Raw genomic sequence first — 18,877 nt, forward strand, 5'->3', positions numbered from 1 at the left:
GCCTTAGGGCTATAGCTGAAGAATGTCAGCTAGACCTTATTGGATAGTCCTGGTAAAATCCCAAACAGACAGCTGGTAGGAAAGTTCCTTCCCAGACGTGCTCTCTGGCTGTGTCTTGCCAAGCGGGTGAGCCCTGGTAATTTCCTCTGAGCTGTGGGGAATGCCTTGGCGCGCTCCCTTCCAGGGCTGTGTGGGGAGCCTGGTAGCCCGAGTCCTCCTCAGCTCTCTGCCGCTCAGCTGGCGCAGCCGGAGGGGGAAACTCTGAACTGTTTGCTCTCGGAGGAAAGCCACTCTGGCCACAGGCTTGAAACATGAGCTGCTAGGTAGGAGTTGGCTTTTCCACTCAATGACCTTTTATTTTTCCACCCAGGAGCTATGCTAAAGTTTAACCTAAAAAGGTGAGGTGTGAGGTGTGTCTTGCATTTGGAGTGAGGGCGTTGTCAAAACCAAGGGGTTACAAGTGTTCAAATGTTCCCTCTGATCCTGGAAATGCAAGTTTCTAAGTTCACATGTTCCTAAGCCAGAGCAAACACCCTTAACAGAAGCAAACATAACATGGCATGTGCTTTTGAACTCCAGAGGGCTTTTTCTACTCCACATGCTGCCATCATCGCTGTTGTGGTACCTGGGGGCTGCCAACTGGTGGGGAGCAGGTCGGGTGCTGCTCACCCACCGCCTGCCTCTTTATCTGTCTGCAGATTTTGCCTTCCCCTCGTGCTGGCCTCCCTCCCTACCATGGCTACTGGTGAAGAGATCCCCCCTGCCCTGCAGGACTCATGGGGTGAATTCTGGCTCTTCCGTTTCTTTGTTAATGCCGCTGGCTATGCAAGTATTGTGGTGCCGGGATTCCTCCTCATCCAGTACTTCAGGAGAAGGAATTACCTGGAGACAGGTAAGGGCAGGAGCTTCCCTTGCACATCCTTCCTCCCTGTGAGCTCTCCGCACCCCGCTCAGCACTGACAGGTCGTTTCCCTGACCTGCTTTGTCAGACCAGGAGTGAGCTGCTCACAGAGCTGCATCCCAGAGCTGTCTAGGTGCTACCCTGAAACAAATTTCTCTGAGGCCCCTGTGCCAACAGATGCGGAGGCTAGTAAGGAGGGAGGCTTCATGTCTCAAGCTGGTGGGGCTTGTGGTGCCCAGGCTGCAGTTAATTCTGTCTCTGTGTTCTCTTTCCCGCTTCAGGCCGAGGCATTTGCTTCCCTGTCATCAAATCATGCGTGTTTGGCTCTGAGGTGAAGTCTGTACACCAGGAGGATGGCTCCCTGCCACCCCGAGCAGAGCCCACGGAGTCCTCTACAGCCCGACAGGTCTTCAAGCTGCTCTTCTGCGCTGCTGGTCTACAGGTAGAGGCCCTGTGCATGTGTGTGTGGCCATCCCAGTCCAGAAGGAGGAGGTGGGCAGCGGGTGTGTGGCCATTGGTTCCTTGAAGCCCAAGGATGCAGTGCTGTCCTTGATCAGAGCAGGGTTCGCGGCTGGGACACAGCCTCTAGCCAGGATAGTCCACCAAAGCTGCTGTGTCACCTTGAAGGGCTGTGGAGGTCTGTTTCGTTGGTCTCATCTGGGTTGGCACCTCCTGTCCGTCTGGTCACGGTCCTCTGCAGCCATGGGTAGGGAAATTTCTGTGGTTCGGGAGATTGTTAGGGCTGCTCACGTTCTGGCCTTCGTGTCACAGCAGCAGATAGTTTGAGCCCTCTTACCTCCCAGGCTCTCCTCTGGGTCACCTTCTGGGGCTGATGCATCCTGCCTTGATGGATTGGATTCAAATACTGGAGAGAAATACCAAATTCAGCTACAGATAAACTGGAATTTTTAATCTTAGTTTTTCCCAAAGTCTCAGCTACAGCCTGAGCATCATTAGGAAAGGCAGCTTTTTGAGTCTGCAAGGACTAAAAATAGAAATGCAGGCATTGTGATAGAAAAACCCATGCATCCCACAGCCAGAAGATGCCCACTCTCTAGCCTGCTATCCCAGCTCATTCAGACTTGCTGTGGGTCACCCACAAGTCCTTACATCTCTCTGTGCCTCAGTTTCTCAGGAGGGGATATGTGGTGAGAGAAAGTCTGTTACTTCTCTGAGGGGCTTGGTACTATTGCACCAGAAGTAGTGGGAGGTGACAGCCAGAACAGCGATCATCCCTGGAGGACAATTTCATCTGCTGGGTTTGAAACTAGAATTGATTTGGATGGAAGAACTAGGCCTAGGGAGCTGGAAATGAAAACCAGCGCAGAGGCCACTGGGAAAACTGCCAGGACCTGCCGCAGGGAGCTGGCACCAAAACGGCAGCTGTGCATCAGTAACGTTCCCTGATGCCGTCAGTCTGGTTCAACAGGCAGCTTAAAACATAACTGCTCTCTGCACGCCAGGATGTTTGCTTTGCGGGCTTCTCTCCCCTTGAAGAGGCTGTAAACTGTGCAGGTTTTGTTTGGGACAGGATGTTCCTGGTTGTAACCACAGGGGACAGGGGGTTCCCTCGGGGTGACCACATCTCCCAGTGTGTCAGGGAGGCGTTGCCATGCAGAGGATGAAGCAACGCTGGGACAAGCAAGGATCTCCTGGGGTCTGTTTTTCCCATGGTTGCTTGCAGTTGCCATTGTGGGTCCTGATTCTTCCTATACTTCTCCTGCTTTGCAGGCCTCCTACCTCACATGGGGCGTCCTCCAGGAGCGTGTGATGACGAGAACGTATGGTGCCACCGAAATGGACCCTGGTGAGAAGTTCAAGGACTCCCAGTTCCTAGTGTTCATGAACCGCATCCTGGCCTTCACGGTGGCCGGTCTGTACTGCGCCCTGACCAAGCAGCCACGCCACGGAGCTCCTATGTATAAATACTCCTTTGCCTCCCTCTCCAACGTCCTCAGCAGCTGGTGCCAGTATGAGGCACTCAAATACATCAGTTTCCCCACCCAAGTGCTGGCCAAGGCCTCCAAAGTGATCCCAGTGATGATGATGGGCAAACTGGTGTCACGTAAGAGTTATGAGTACTGGGAGTACTTGACTGCTGCCCTTATCTCCGTGGGGGTCAGCATGTTCCTGCTCTCCAGTGCTCCCAACAAGCACATGTCCACTGTCACCACTTTCTCAGGTGTAGTCCTTCTGGCCGGTTACATAGTCTTTGACAGCTTCACCTCCAACTGGCAGGATGCCCTCTTCACCTACAAGATGTCTCCCGTGCAGATGATGTTTGGTGTCAACGTCTTCTCCTGCCTGTTCACGGTGGGCTCGCTCTTGGAGCAGGGTGCCTTGCTGGAGTCGGTAGGCTTCATGGCCCGCCACTCGGAGTTCACGGCCCACGCCGTGCTGCTCTCCGTGTGCTCCGCCTGCGGCCAGCTCTTCATCTTCTACACCATCAACCAGTTCGGGGCAGCCGTCTTCACCATCATCATGACACTCCGCCAGGCCTTTGCCATCCTGCTCTCCTGCCTCATCTATGGGCACACTGTCACTGTTGTGGGCGGGCTGGGAGTAGCTGTTGTCTTTATGGCCCTTTTCCTCCGCGTCTATGCCCGCAGCCGCATGAAGAAGCGCAGTAAGAAGCTTCCACCAGGCGAGACCCCCGTACAAAAGGTCTGAGGAGTTGGGGCCATGGCGTTTAAGCCGTGCCTGCTGTCCTGCCTCCGCACGGGGGTACTTGCTTGATTTCTCAGAACCCACTGAGGAGCAGGGTGGGGTATGGATAGGCTGGACCAGTGACTCACTTTTCCACCTGCTTTTCCTGGGGAAGGGGCTGGAATAAGCCCAGGCAATGCTCTGGGCTGCCACAGCTCCAAACCTTTCCATTTGCCTTAATAGGTCAAAGACTTCCAGCCAAGGCATGGGCCTGGGGGCTCGCATCCTGGGGGAAAACCAGCATGGGGCTGCTGGTGCTCCTGCCCCACCTCTGTCTGGTGGCTCCTCTCCAAAGTTACTGATGAACAAGGGAGCTCTTTTCCCTGGCACTGTCTTGCCTCTGGCTAATGCTCCTCCATTTGTATCACTGAGCTCAGGAGGAAAAAAGGGCAAGCAAAACACTAGCTTTCTTTTTAAAACACCTCCATGTGAGGCCAGTCCCAAGTTGAGCCTGTCCCAAGGCGGGAGAGCTCTCAGCCCCCTCTGCCAGGAGGTGCACCAGGTAGGACAGGCACAGCTAAGGGAAGGACTCCCAGCCTGTCCTACCCCAGGCCTGGGATCTGCCTGGGGAAGGCACAGCAGTGAAAGCCAGTACCTTCCAGTCTGGTTTTATCAGTTTCTTGCCGCTGCTCCAAGACACCTTTTTTTTTTTCTTCTTCTTTTTTTTTTTTTTTTTTTTTTTTCTCCCCTGATTTTTACGCTGAGACTGAGGCTGGCCAGTGCAGTTCCCAAGGCTTGCTGAGTTGTTCTAGGTTGCTTTTTAGTTACATCCACTGCTGTCACAGGCCAAAGGCTGCGCTGCCCAGAAGCCCCAGCATTGCCTTGGGGTGTCTCAGTGCCACGGTTTCTGGGCTTTGTAGTTGCCATTCAGAGAAGCACAAATAGCCCCTCTTCTTCCTGCCAACTGGAGGCATCATCCATGGCTTTCTTGGGACCCAGCCAGAGCCCCACTGTGCCTGGAGGGCTGAGAGATGGGGCAGAGCCCGCTTGCGGTGCCTTGGTTCTGCTCCCCAGGCAGCGGGATGGAGGGAGTGGGCATCTGCTCCTCAGGCAGCAGGGGATGGAACAGCCAAAGCTGCTCTTCCCCAGGAGCCTGGGTTTTACTGGTTAACCCTTTTCTCCTCAACACAACCTGACTGACAAACCAGCAGGTTTTGGTACTTTTGAAAGGCAACTTTTTTCTCTTTTGATTTTATTAAATTAAAAATATGCTGCATCTAGTGCCCTGGGGGTAAATGGTTTTTGGTTTTGTTTTTCTTTTTCCACATGTACCTGGACGCCAGTGCTGTCTGGTCATGGTGAGGGCTGGGGTCAGGGACAAGACCTAGCAGAGCTGGAGAAAGGGGAGACTTGGGGGGGAGGGCTACAAGAGAAATAGAAGAGGAGACGGGACAGGAGTTGCTTATCACAGTGCTGGGTTAGCTAAGCCAGCTGGGATAAACAGATCTGGTGCTGAGCACAGCCCAGGCTTCAGAACACTTGATTCTCCAGCAGTCTCACCTGTGCTGCTTTCCTAGCTCTGAGCTCTTAAAAGTGCCTGTGCAGCCTTGCAGCCCCTCATCCTGCCCTTACAAATTCCCCCGGATGTCTGGCCCCGCCATCTGCAGACAGACTGAAAATAGAATGGATTTTTTTTTCCTTTGGTCAAAAAGATAGATTTGATAGTCTGCCTATCTAAAAGATAGATCAGATAGTCTGCCAGGTTGTGAATGGGATACCTTTTCTCATTTAAATGTAGATTTAAGGAGAAAATTAGTGGGGGGGAAAAAAACCCCAAAACACTGTAAGTTAAAAGGAGGAATTGACTTTACTGATTATTTGGCAAAACCTTCCTATCCAGAGAGAAATCTTCCTTTTAAACAATGTTTTTCTCCCGTTTCAGGGAAGGAAAACCACCCTGAAAGCATTTACTAGCTCAGCTCCAGCACTGCCCCAGCAGCCAGCACCCAGACAGCTGCCATGCTTGCAGCAGTGTCCCGCAGTGGCTCGGTGTGCAGTGAGGGACCCCAGCAGCTCTGCCTCCTCTCCCTCGCTGCTGAAGGTTGATACTGCCCAAAGCCCACTCCATTTAGTGCCGGTGGTTGCTGGCAAGCAGCCAGCATGAGAAAACGATGTTGGTGTCACTTTCCCCTGACAAACCCCAGGGGCCATTGTGACCGAGGGTGACAAACCCCACTGATGGGGTGTGAGCTCAGTGCAAGGGGCAGATGAAGTAGAGGTGATGCCCCAGGTCTCTCTGTCATCTGGGACACAAAGCCAAAGCCAGGGGGTGGCCAGATGCTGCCAAACACATCAGGGCTACAGCAGCCCAGAAGGGACAGGCTGGAGCTGGGAGGAAAGGTGGAGTCTAGAGCACAGAGCAAGAGCAGTTTGGCCTGAGAGCTGAAGAGAGGCAGCTCGAGTACAGTCCTGAGCTGTCAGTCCATCCCCTGCTCAGCACTGCAAGGGAACAGGCAGATGGCTCCTGTCACAGCTCCCGCCCCCGGGGACACTCGATGAGACCAGCCAGCAGCAGCGCAGGCGCTGGTCCTGGCACAGCTTGCCCAGCTGGTGCACGCAGATCAGAAAGGTTTGTTCCCAGGCTGTGGGGCATGCAGCGCTCTGGGTGCAGAACTGCTGCCCAGCTGCAGATGACCCCACTTGCACAAGCAGGTCATGGATTTCTCCTACTCACTTCATGGTGCCTGCGCAAGGAAGGAGTAGAGCTCAGCTAAAGCAGAGCACTGGAAACGAGACCAGCCGCCCGATACCCTCAGGCACAGCCTGAGACCCCTTCCTCCCTGTGGTAGGCATGAAACACAAGGGACCCCTCTGTGTAAACCACATTATTTGATACTTTAATTCCAGTAGAACAAAACAACAGCAAAATAATATAAGCAAGCCAACTGAAATACAACATCATACCCTGGGGGTTCAGGGAGGCAGCAGCTCAGGGGAAGGGCTCACCCACCCTGATGGAACGAGGACAGTATTTGATGCCTGCTGGGAATGTGGGAGACCCCATGGAGGGGAGAGAGGGGACACCTGATGCCTCCTTACCTGCACTCCCCAGCAGCTGGAGCACACCCCCTCCTACGCAAACATGAGATGGGGCAGAGGCCTGGCAGGTGGAGGAAGAGCATTCCTCTGACTTTAGTCTACCTCTTCCATATGGGATGCATCTTCATCGCCCTCCAGAAGGGGGATTTCATCAGGGCTCCTCTGCTGTCACCTCTTCAATGCCTGGGAGAGGGGAGGAAAGGAAGAGATGAGGTCTCCAAGTGACACAAAGTGATCTCAGGGGTACAGCCTCTCCCAGAGCAAAGGCTGGCTCCTGCCCACAGCCTGAGGGACAGGGCTATTAGCATCCAGTAGTTACACCAAGCCACAGCACCTCCTGATTTACATTTTTAGCTAAACAGCCAATTTGGAGAAAAAGGTTGGGTGCAAGCACAAGCTGTTTCACCAGATGGGTCACATCTCCCATGACAGGCTTTTGACCTTCACTCATGCTCTCAGCTTGTCTGAGCAGCCTGGTGATGGCTCCTGGCCTTGCAGAGGACAGGACAGTCCACTCAGAGCCCTCCCAAAGTACCTTGTTCCAATTCTCCACTTGCCCCTAGCCACCTTATTTACACAGCCAGTTCTGCACATTTCACCAGCATGGCTCGCCCACTGGCCTCCCCTTGCCCCAAGACACATCAGCCTGACCAGCTAACCTGCTTTCAGGACCTGCTTCAGGCCCTAGAAGCTGCATGGACACTTACCAAGCCCCAGTTTGATCCTCCTGTAGATGCAGTTGGAGTGGGTCTGGGGATCTTCCAGGGAGAAACAAGGGGACAGCAGAGCAGTCTCACAGAGTAGCACCACGGGATCTTTGACAGCTTTGTCATTCTTGTCAGCATCAGCCTTCTGGCGGAGGGTTTCCACAATTGGGTGGTCAGGGTTGAGCTCCAAGTTTCTTGGCCATCATATAGCCCATGGTAGAGTTGTCCTGCAGTGCCTGAGCCTTCATGGTGCACTCCATGTTGGGTGTCCAACTGTAGGCACTGGTGACGATGCAGCAGGGAGATGAGACCAACCAGTTTGAGATAGTTACCTGCCAACATAGCCAAGGGTTAGCTAAGCAAGGTCCCCATAATGCCCTGGACTCAGCACATGCTCCACAAAGGCCAAGTTGGCAACCTGTTCCTTATTCTCCCCTGGGTGTAGAAATGAGGTGTCACCAAGATGTAAGGCTTGGTTACAGCATGACAAACTGTAGCAGTCACTCGGAGCCCCTAGCATAAAACTGGCTGCAGCCAGGGCTCTAGGGCTGGTGACCTGTCCCCAGCCCCCCAGGATGGGCTGTGATTCAGCAGGGAGGGCTTGCTGAAGGCCTCAGGACCTACCTGCAGGAATTTGCTTTAAGTGAGGGCTGGTAGGCAGGTAACCTGCTTCCACCTCACTATGGCATGGAGGAGCTCCGGCTCACCTGTGATGCAGGAAATGCTCTTCAGGGTCTCCTTCATATGGGACACCTACTCTGAAAGCGAAGTCACCTCGTCGCCTGTCTGGGACCTGTGGTAACACATCAGCTCTGAAAAGTGCTTTTGGTTGGTGGAGCCCTCATGGATGCCCAGCTGGGGGCAGAAGAGATGCATGAAGCCTCCAAGATGGGACTTGCATGCACTTGGCCACCCCAGTAGCACAGCCATCTCTGACCACTTCAGACCTGGGCCAAGGGCAGCCAGAGGGGCCAGCTGCCCACAAAGGCTCTCTGGGGCACCTGTGAGACCCCCTCTATCCTAACAGCCATGCAGAGAAGACATGGCACAGGGACAAGATTGCTGCTCAGGCAGATGGGTCATGGGCTCCTCCCTCCTCCCAGTGCAAGGTGCCCAACTCTCACCTTCAGCTTCTTGGAAAAGGCCTCATAAAATTTCTTGTAGTTGTCTTTGTCCTCTTGACAGCTTGGAGAAGAGCTCCAAGCATTTCTTCACAATGCTTTTGCGGATCACCTTGAGGATCTTGCTCTGCTGGAGCATCTCACGAGAGGTGTTCAGAGGCAGGTGCTCTGAGTCCGCAGCAGCTCAGATGAGGTCTGAGTAGGGGAGATGAAAACAGGAGGCAGGTTAAGAGCTCTGAGCTTCACCACAGGAGGAGAAGTGCTAAGACAATGACAGCTGTGCACCCACACCAGCTAGTGCCTCATCCGGCCTGGATGGAGGAGTTGTGCTTCTCTGAAGCTCAACACCCTCCTGTCTTACTTCTAGGCTGGCACTGCCAACCCTTCCACCTGCATGCGAGTTGCAGCGCAGGCTGAGGAACCACCAAGTGGCCCAGGAGCCCTCAGTCCCATGAGGCACAACCATGTGGTGGCTCTGGGTATGGGCTGGAAAGGGCCCCTCCGTCTCTCCCAGGGTGGACCAGCACCCACTATGACAGCCAGGTGGTCCTCTCAGTCATTGGTGAGGCTATTGTAGAACTCGCCATACTCTTCCTGGGAGATGTTATCAGGGTTGTGGGTCCAAAGAGCCTTGGTCTTATTCAGCTCCTCCTGGTCAATATATTTCTCCTTGATTTTCTTGGTCTTTTTCTTCTTGCCTTTGTCTCCCTCCTCCTCATCATCAGAGCCCACATCCTCAGTTTTGGGTTTCTCCTCATCTTTGGATGCTGACCCTTCTCAACTTTCTCCTCCTCTGCCTCATCATCACTGATCTCTTTCTCATGCTCCTTCTCCAGCTGTGGAGAAAGGGACAAGCAAGAGTCATGTTTATCCCCGAGCAACTGTTACCAGGAATCCTTTTGCTCCAGATGAGAGAAATGGGTGTCCTCCAAAGCCCAACAAATGCAACACCTGGAACCAGGGCTTCTCCTGAAACCAGCCCTCAGAATCCCTCCACAGCTCATGCAACCAAAAGCTGTGTCCAAGAAGATGGGACAAGGGGCAGGAAACCCTCCTCCCTCCATGGCTGGTTTAGATGACCTCCAGGTGCACAGATCAAAGGCCAGAAGTGTGGCTGGATACACACCACCTTCACCTCCAATATGCTCTCAGCCTCAAATCACCTCTGGCCACAGAAGCTGCGAGCCCCACTGCTCATGACCCAGCAGCTAGGAGCTATGGAAGGGAACTGTACTCTGCCCTTTTCTTGGCTCCTGCTCTCAACACCACCCACCCCTGCCTCCAGCTTTCCAGTGGGTCTGCACAGTCCCTTCTCTTACTTGTGTAGAGCATGATGGGGTCACCAATGGACTGGGAGTGCTTCTGCACCATCTCTTTGACATGCCGCTCCTCCAAGTACTCTGGTCTTCCTTCAAACACAGGATCACTTTAGTGCCCTGTCCAAAGGGCTCACCTACAGTGTGGGGAGAGAAACGTTAGTGTTTCAGGGCATAGTGTTAAAGGGCAGAGACCAAGTGGGACCAGGTTCTCAAGCCTAAACACTACTTGATAGCCAGTGTTAAGAAGTGTGACTGACAACGCAGCACAGCTCTAGGGAGCACCAGGAAAAGGGTGCTTCTAACAGAGAAATACGCATGGGTACAGTACATACGAAGGTCAGTTTGGACGGTGAAGGAGCCCCCAGCTGATGACTCCCAAGCATACTGCTCGTCATCGTTGTGCTTGGTAATGACCACCTTCTTGGCCACTAGGTAGGCAGAATAGAAACCCACGCCAAACTACCCAGTCACGGAGAAGTCTGCGCCTGCCTGTGAAAGCAGAGAAAGACTAATGGACCAGCAAAGAGACATGAAATGCAGCTGATTCACAGCAGCAAAGAACTGGGTCAGCACGCAGAGAAAAAGGGGCAAGTGCCAACAGGAAGCCAGACCTACCCTCAGCTCCTCCCTGCTGCTGGAGAAGCTGGGATGCACGCTCAGGCAGGACAACAGCTGCCACAGCAAAAAATGCAGCAGGGCTGGGGTTATTCACCAGGGAAAGCCTGTGGTGGCCCAGACCCTAGGGAAGCTCAGCAGCCAAAGGTAACCCACCTGCAGGGCTTCCATGAAGGCTGTAGTACTAGATCTGGCAATAGTGCCCAGCTTGTTGATGGGGTCCGCTTTTGTCACCTCAATGCCAGTGTCCACCAGGGTGAGCATAAAGTCCAATCTTGAGGTCCTTAGCACTGTCTAGCTTGGAGAGATCTGTCAAGCTCTCAGAGCTTATCCCATGTCTAGGGAAGACGGTGATGCTCACCACAGCCTCCCCACTCGACAGCCACCTCCTTCCCCCAGCACCACAAGCCTCACAGGCCACCCAAACACCGTCCCCTCCCTGGACAACCCAGAGGGGCATCAGCCTCCCCCTAACCCCTAGCAGAGGAAGGGAAGGAGGGCTGACACCAGAAGCGTTGGAGATGAGCTCCTGCAGGAAGATCTCCATGTTGGAGTAGAAGGTGTTGATGATGAGCAACACGAGCTGGGCAATCTCTGCCTTTGAAGGTCTCCACATCCTCCTCCCTGTGCTGCTCTGCCTCTGGCTGTGGTGGAGGTGGACTCACAGCCCTCAGCCCTATGCTGCTCCTGGAAGCTGGGAGTAGGATGAGGGGACCTGGGCCCTACAACTTGTGGCTGTGGAGGCTGAGGAGGCAATGGCCATGAATGATGTGGGTCAGAGGGGTGGTGTGCGGGGTGGAAGCCCGCTGGCAGGGTGGTGTTCCCCCCTCCAGGAGCCAGAGGTGGCATTCCGGCTGCTCCCAGGCACAAGGAAGGCTCCCAAGTGCATGAACCCAGGTCACCACACCCCAAAATGTGCAGCTGCATCCCCTTACCAGAGGGCAGCAAGCCCTTCCCATGCTGGCCGCGACCTTGTAGCAGCAGCCGTGGGACCTGTCCATGTGGGTAACACACACACCGCTTCACCACCTGACAATGGCTATGGGGGACCCCGGGGATGCCCAGGAAATGCTGGTGCCCGCTCCCTTCAGCCCTTACCGCTCCGCAGCCCTCTCCCCTGTGGTGATGGAGACACACACACTGCCAAAGGGGCATTTCAATCTTTTTATAGAAAATGGCAACTGTACAGATACATTTACACTGACAAGGGATGGGAAAGCCAAGGTGGGGATGGAACGCAGCCTGGGGGGGCAAGGGAGTGGCTGGCTCCCCCCTTGCAGCCCACGACGGGACCTCCTGTCACACAACCAGGAGGCCAAAAGAAAACAACAGCAGAATCACAAAAAAAAAAAAAGAAAAGTAGGGAACACAGGCAAGGAGAGGGGGAGAAGGGGTATGGAGACCTCCTCCTCCCGCAGCCTAGCCACAGTGTTGGCTCTTTCTGTGGGGGGGACACAGATGGGATGCTGTTGCACAGGGGGTGTGAACCTAGCAGAGAGCAGGGCTGGCGAGGTTGGCCAGACTTGCTAGTCTCACCAGCAGAAGTGGTGTGGGATGTTTCCAGTCCCCCTGGAAGGCGAGGAGAGGAGAGCAAGTCCCTAGGTGCCTTGGGGACAAGGGAGGGAATAACACTGGATAGCAGTCTTCAACTCTGTCAGAGAGGAAGAGGCTGAGAATGGCTTTTGGCCTTGAGCTGGGGAAATTATGCAGCGTGGGAGGCGGCTGGAACTCTCATGTGAGATCCTGGGGTCTTACACACACAGCATGGGGAAGGAGAAGGCACGTAGGCCTGAAGGCATCACACAGCCGAGCATGGCAGGAGCCAGGCCAACCCTGCAGGAATGGAACCGTCCCTGGGTGTAATGTCTGCCATGGCGGTGCGATTTGGCAGAGGCAGGCATGAGGTGTTATCTCCCCACGGCGCCAAGGTGTCCAGGGCCTCGAAGGAGGATGCGGAGCCGTCTCTCGGTGTCCCTGCACCCTCCGGGTGCCTCTGCTAGATGAGAATTCGGAACAGGAAGGAGACAGCAGCTCCTAGGGCCAAACCCAGCGACAGGAAAAAGGCCATGACAGCTCCAGCTGTCTCTGCTTCATGGGCAAGCACTTTCCTAGAGGAGAAACAGATGTCAGACCCATCCTCGGGGATGTGTGCCCCATGCCCTGCCGTGAGTTCAACAGAGAGGTGAGAGGAGGCCAGAGAGGAGTCAGTAGCTGTGCTCCTCTGCAGCAGAGGAACACCAAGAGCAAATCCAGCTTGGCTCCAAGAGCCTGCTTCCATATTATGGGCTTGTAAAGAAAGAAAAAGTCCATCAGGCAGGCTGTCCTGAAGTTGGGACACCCCTCCCTGCCTCCTGCCCCTTCACACTGCAGCCCGCCTGGGCTCCTCATGCCGCCCGTGCTCCGGCGCTGGGCAAGGCTGCTCACCCGCCTGGGGGTGCTCTGCCACGCTTTGCTCCTCTCTGCATCCTTGCTGCATCCAGCCCCTTCCCCAGCATGGCAAGGAGGGAGGAAATGGAGAGCCCAAACAACAGCTTCCTCATCTCTATACAGGCGCAAGGCAGGAGGCAGGACACCGGGGTTGTCTCCCCCAAGGTGGTATGGTGATCCCCCTCTGTGCCTGCATCCCCTCGGGGAGTCCAGACACCAGAGCTGGGCAGAGCCAGACTCCAGTTATGCTGTGGGGGTAACTAACCCTTCCCTTGTCCCCAGCTCTTACTCACTTGGGCCCGAAGCACATGCAAAGGCTGGCCAGGTAGCCATTGGAGATGGAGAAGAAGATCATGAAGATGATGTACCAGGCGTCATGAGAGAATACAACAGGCAGGTAGTAACGTGGCTGCACATTGCACAGCATGAAGAGAGGGATAAAGATGACACGGAGGGCCACCATCACTGGCAGGAGGCAGCTGTCCTTCCCGGGCTGGGAGAAAAACACAGGTCACTGAGCAGCTGAGAAGTGGGCACTCCTCATCCCGTGGCATGTCGTCCGAGGCTACAGAGGCTGTCCCTAGTCCCTGCTGCACTGGAGCTGCAGAGGAGCCACACAGAGGGCAAAGTTGCTGAAAGAGCTTCTCTGCAGCAACAAGTCCCAGCATGGCTGCTTGCCGTGGTTTAAGGAGGTCCTGCTAGGGCTTGCTGCTGCCCTGGAAAGTCCGGCCCCAGCTGACTTGGAGAACAGCAGCACTGGAGCCAAAATACTGAGCTGGGCTCGTGAGCAACCGCTAAGCCCTTGCTGGAAACAACAGGCAGGCAGGCTGGAGAGCCTCGTGCACGCTCAGGCAATCTCCTCCTGCAGTGAGCCATGGTGCGGGACAAGGCTGGCTGAGGTCAATCCCCTCTGGCACCTCAGGGTCTGCAAACTGGGCTTTAACCAGCTCCTCAGCCTCCTACGCCATCCCCCAGCCATCTGGGAAAGGGATTATGCTGGGGCTGTTTGGGACAGCGCTGAGAAAGGCACAGCCCGAATTAAAGTCTCCTTGGATCCTAACAGAGTCCCTGGATGCGGGAGGCTGTGACAGAGAAGGAGGCACTGTCCCCGTCTTGTCCCTGCAGCTGGGACCGAGGCAGCCCCTGGTACAAGATGTGCCCGGCTCTGGGGTCCCCTCAGTGGGGTGCCAGGCTGGCAGAGGATGGGTCTGGGGTCAGGACAGACCCACAGCTGCCGCGGGAGCTGCCTGGGCTGGCGCAGCCACGGGATGCTTCAGGAGCACGAGGGGAAGTCAGCAGGCAGAGCAACAAGAGCAGCAGCCTCTCCTGCCCCAGGAGGAGAAAAGGAGCGAGCGGGGCCCCAACCAGGGAGATGAGGCCCAAACCGCACGCAGTCAGACTTTCCACACAGCCTTGTTTTGGAAACGTTTCCTGCTGGGTCATCCCACCACGGAGGCTGCGGCCTGGACACCAGGCAGGGCGGCTCGTGGCCAAGGCCCAGGGCAGCCAGCAGCGATGGACGAGGGAGAAGCAGCTCAGGGCCGTGGAGAAACCAAGCAGCTCAGGGCCGTGGAGAAACCGGCCCGGACAGACCCCCGGTGTGGGGCACTGCCAGGAGCTTCTCTAAACAAACAGCCCGAACAATAGGGGGGAAATGGCTCTTGAGGGGTGGGTGAAGGGGCAGGAAGAGAGACAGACAGGACAGCTCCCTTCCTCGCCCACCCCATCACAGCTCCCATCACTCAGCCCCAGGCAGGGGAGAGGAGAGCAAGGGGAGGTGGCAGGGGATAGCTTCTGTGACCCACACATGGGCATGGCTCTGCCCTGCTCCCAGGACAAGGCTCTTTAAAGCAGCTGTGTGCTGTGCGGAGGCCAGAGGTTTTATTTTTGGGCCACCCTGTCTTTCACCCTCTTTACCTGTCGCCGTCCTGCCTCCTGCCTGGCTGTTTGCATAGCTGGAGGGAAGGTTTGTTTACAGAGAGGCTGAAATGGAGGAGGCGGCTTCATCCCAGCCATGCTGAAAGAGCAGTGGGAGGACAGGACAACACTGTGGTTCTTGGCTCTGACTCCATAAATCTCTGCTTAGGACTTAAAGCCAGGGCAGGAGTCAGCTCGGCACCTCCTTCCTCCAAGCCACGGATGGCAGCCCCAGTGACAGCCATAGCTGAGGGGCCTGGGGACGAGGAGTGCCTGGGGATGAGAAGGACCTGGGGATAAGGAGTGCCTGGGGACAAGGAGTGCCTGGGGATTTGCTCCATGCCCCACGCTTACCCATGTGAAGAGGGCAGTGAGACTCCGTCCTGTCCAGTCGAAGACATTAAAGAGGAGGAAGCAGGAGACAGGGATGAAGTAGAGACCTGCAGAAGGGGGAGAAGGTCACTGATGAGCCCAGGGTGCCCCAGGCCCTCCTGCCAACTGCATGGAGACTGTCTTTCAGGTCTGGGTCCTCCTGGTTTCCTGCTAAGGGCTGGAATGCTCTCCCAGCCAGACCGGTGTCTACATACAAACCATCCTGCATAACAGTCAGGCACTACTACTTCAACCTCTGCTTTCTTTCCTCCCATTTACCTTGTTCCCAGTTTCCTCCTGTCCCCCCATCCCTGGCCACACTTACCCCAGCTGTTTCCCTCTCCAAGGACAGTGGACACTTTAGCCGTGACGGAAGGAAAGACACCGATAGTGACAGTGAAGACGAAGCAGACAGACACAGCCATGACCCAGAGCTAGGCAGAGGAAAGACAGGGCTGGTACCAAACACAGGGCAAGAGACCAGTGCAGGGCTGGTCTCCTCTCCCCGTGTTCTTCTACACCTGTGCCCATCCCCTGATATGAGGGGCAGGGCAGGGGCTGCTGGCAACTCACAGACCTTCTTAAAAATAGCAACGACCGAGGGCTTCTCCTCAGGGTTGTGGATAGGGATGATCTTTGAGTTATTCTGCTCCATCCCATTGGGCTCATCTGCAGGGAGAGACACAAGTAGGGCATAGTAGACCCCAGAAAACTGAGATCTAATTTAGTCCTCCTGTCTCATTCTTCCTCTCAGCTCTTCCTCTTTTTCCTTCCTCTTCCTCCTCTCAGCCCCTCACCTTTCTTAATCAGGTCTCTCTTGGTCTCCAGCTCTGCATAGCACACATGGTACTCTGTCTTGTCCTTCATGGAGTAGTATCGGAAGAAATCCTGCAGAGAGACAGCCACAGAGAACTCATCCATGCGTGAGGAAAGAAGGCTGCCAGGGGCTGTGTGGTAAGAGCAGATATGGGCAATATGGACAAAGTATTCCTTCCACTTATGTCCGATACGGATGCTTTCCTGCTCACCCAGGTGCTCATTTCCACAGTACCCCAAGGACGCTGGGGTATCTGAGGTGGGAAGTATCCCAGAGAGCTCCCCTGGGACAGGGGAGAGCTTGCCCTGACCCAGGAGGTAGATGGAGGCTGGTAAAAGCCAAGGCTGAGGTGCTAGTGGGCCACGGTCCTTGTGCTGTGGTGTGCAAAGCTGCCATGTCCCCACACCCTTCCCCATCAGGATGACCAAAAGTCTCACCATGCGAGGCAGAAGGATGTAGGAGAAGATTGCCAGCACAATCGCCACACAGGCTGTGGTGAAGTAACCGATGAAGCTCTCAGGTTGCTGGGCGCCAACTGGGAACACAGGAAGGGAGGAGATGGGGAGAAACAGGAAGGAGATGACGAGGGCTGAGAGGAGCAAAGCCCTGCTGCCATCTCCCACCCAACCCTACAGCACGACCCCAGCAGATCCTGTTGACAGCAGTGCTCTGGGAAGGCCCCATCACCTTCAGGGCAAGGATTACTCACTGGCAATACTGAAGATCATCGCCAAAGCGGCAAAGGTACCCGCCAAGCCCTGTCCACTCATGATGGGAGCTGTGTAGCTGGCAGGCAGGAGCCCTGCCAGCCCAAAGAGGCTGCTCTGGAGGATGGCACCAAAGGCTGCAAAGAGGAAAGACGAGCAGAAATGAGAAACCAAAGGCCAAGATGGACTGCACCTCTGCGGGGAGCCAAGGTTCCCATTCTCCTTGGCTCTCCCACAGTGAGATTCATGTTTTTGTCCCAGAGAAATCAGCCCTAGCCATGGGGCTGTGTCCCTTTCCTTCCCCCCACTGCCTCACTCACAGTTGATGAAGACGATGCTGATCATGGTAAAGACGAAGAAGGGAAGAGGTTCCAGGGCAACCTTCACCATGATCGCGGTGACTAAAAACACGAGCCCAATGGCCACCAGGCTGCCCAAGATGCGGATCTGCTGAGGAATCCTGCAGGAGAGGTCTCAGTGAGGAAAACCCGCCCCCCAAAAGCGTGTGAGGCTGAGGCCAAGCTCTCCCATAGGAATCCCAGCCAAACCCCAGCACAGGAGACCAGTGTTTTGCCTTTGACTTGACTGAACGGGTTGTGGCTTGGCTCTGTGCTGGGGCAGGAGGACGGCCCAGGGCTGGGATGCAGGGGCAAGGATGGGGCAAGGCTCACCGCTGGTGGATGAAGGAGTTGAGGCAGGTGAAGATGAGGAGGGGCACCATGGCGCAGAGAGTCATGAAGTTGTCAAACATGGACTGCAGGTAGGAGGGGGACAAGGCAGCCTCACCGGTCTGGTTCCAGAAGTGGCTTATCTCCTCTGAGTCCGCAAGGCGGCTGATGAAATACTGCAAGGGAAGGAGCCTGGTGGGGCCAAGGTGCTGCGAGGCCACCCCCAGCACACTCAGGCCACCCTTGTCACCCATCCAGCCCCATGCCCAGCTCTCTTGCCACCTCAGCACCACTCATCCCATGCAGGTCACCCACGCTTCTGTCTCCTGCATGGAAACACAGGGGCTCTACGCTGTGCCATGCTGCCACACCAACACCATGGTCCCTAGATGTGACACAGGAAGATTAGTGTCATGAGCAGCAGTAGGAGGGAAGCCCTCACCTCCCTGGCGGTCATGAAGAAATTCCATGGCAGCAGCGTTCCCAGGCCGAGGATGAAGAAGATCAGCCACACAGCCTTGTACCTGCGGAGGGGACAGAGCGGTTTGGAGCAGGATGCTGGGCAGGGCAGGGCACAGGCATCACTTCTGACTGTCCCCTACCCTGCAGTGGGAGGCACCAGGAGGAGGAGGAAGGACAAAATGTATTGCCCTGTCCCTGTCCCACAACCCCTGCCAGCCTGGGCTGTCAGAGGAGATGTGGCACCACAGAGGGGCTGTGGGAGGTTGGGGAAGATGTGGCACCAGATGCACAGCGGCTGTGACCAGAGCTGGGAGGGAGTCACCCTCCCCAGGCGTGTCCCAGCACCGGGGACTGTTTACAGCCTGTTTGCTGTGGAAAAGCTGACAGAGCATCTCAGGGAAGAGACAGCTCGGTAGCCCAGTGAGCATGCAGGAGAGGGGGTCCCCCAGATGTTGGGTCACCCTGTCCTCCCTCACCTCCTGGCTGTGCCCCCACACTGACATCAGAGCCCGGCATTACCTATCTTGGGGCCCATCTCTTGCTGTCATCTTGTGTGGCAAGAGTCAGCACAGGGTCCCAGCAAGTCTTGCAGCTGCTCTCCGTCTGGAAAGCAAACAGAGGATTTCATGGGGGAGTGAGGGACGCAGGGGCAGTGCTGATTTTAACCCCCAGCCATGCCACTGGGTAAGTGCTCCACAGTTCCAGTAGCCAAACAGAGCTGGCAAATGGCAAGAGCACTGTGCAGCAGCTTTGGAAACCTGCGGCTCAGAGTCCTTCACTGGAGGGGCTGTGACACATAGCAGAATTCTGTTGGCCAGGAGACACCAAGCCTTCTCTCGGAAAGGGAAACTCTCTCGGAAAGGGAACCCACTTTCCAGAGATGCACAGGTTGCTCGGTGCCAGCTGCCTGCAGCAGGCTCTTAAGGGATTTGTGAGCTTGCAGCTCTCTGCCCCAAATCCTGGGGCTGTGAGCAAAGCATATGCGCAGCGGGCTGTGTCCGCCCCCTCTGCCCTCCCCACCTCCCTCCAATGCCCGGGGCAGGGCACGGCACAAAAGACACATTTAACTCTGCAGCCTCTCCAGCCAGAACCACGCAAC

At 55.6% G+C, this 18,877-nt stretch overlaps 3 protein-coding genes across 3 annotated transcripts; 1 reads left to right on the forward strand and 2 right to left on the reverse strand.

Moving 5' to 3' along the window:
- Positions 1–468: 468 nt before the first annotated feature.
- SLC35B2 (solute carrier family 35 (adenosine 3'-phospho 5'-phosphosulfate transporter), member B2) lies at positions 469–3,962 on the forward strand. Its single transcript, XM_010078586.1, has 5 exons — positions 469–511; positions 582–621; positions 654–892; positions 1,183–1,343; positions 2,633–3,962. Exons 1-5 carry the CDS (start codon positions 469–471, stop codon positions 3,569–3,571), a joined length of 1,422 nt encoding a protein of 473 aa, XP_010076888.1. The 3' UTR covers positions 3,572–3,962.
- A 2,777-nt stretch (positions 3,963–6,739) lies between these two features.
- Positions 6,740–11,409, reverse strand: HSP90AB1 (heat shock protein 90kDa alpha (cytosolic), class B member 1). The gene is given in 18 exon segments (XM_010078587.1): positions 6,740–6,803; positions 6,805–6,829; positions 7,354–7,544; positions 7,546–7,685; positions 7,745–7,788; positions 8,061–8,208; positions 8,478–8,531; positions 8,533–8,657; positions 9,002–9,247; positions 9,250–9,310; positions 9,798–9,877; positions 9,880–9,927; positions 10,126–10,282; positions 10,565–10,679; positions 10,681–10,775; positions 10,914–11,010; positions 11,012–11,052; positions 11,344–11,409. Coding segments are annotated over 18 exon segments (1,797 nt in total).
- A 995-nt stretch (positions 11,410–12,404) lies between these two features.
- Positions 12,405–18,383, reverse strand: SLC29A1 (solute carrier family 29 (equilibrative nucleoside transporter), member 1). The gene is made up of 12 exons (XM_010078585.1): positions 18,298–18,383; positions 17,759–17,840; positions 17,320–17,492; positions 16,969–17,108; positions 16,651–16,785; positions 16,379–16,476; positions 15,922–16,012; positions 15,702–15,793; positions 15,450–15,558; positions 15,107–15,192; positions 13,129–13,328; positions 12,405–12,516 (listed from the first exon to the last, which is right to left on the reverse strand). Exons 1-12 carry the CDS (start codon positions 18,324–18,326, stop codon positions 12,405–12,407), a joined length of 1,347 nt encoding a protein of 448 aa, XP_010076887.1. The 5' UTR covers positions 18,327–18,383.
- Between the last annotated feature and the right edge of the window lie 494 nt (positions 18,384–18,877).

This window comes from Pterocles gutturalis, unplaced genomic scaffold (genome assembly GCF_000699245.1).
Source record: "Pterocles gutturalis isolate BGI_N339 unplaced genomic scaffold, ASM69924v1 scaffold8078, whole genome shotgun sequence".
Classification (NCBI taxonomy): Eukaryota; Metazoa; Chordata; class Aves; order Pterocliformes; family Pteroclidae; genus Pterocles; species Pterocles gutturalis.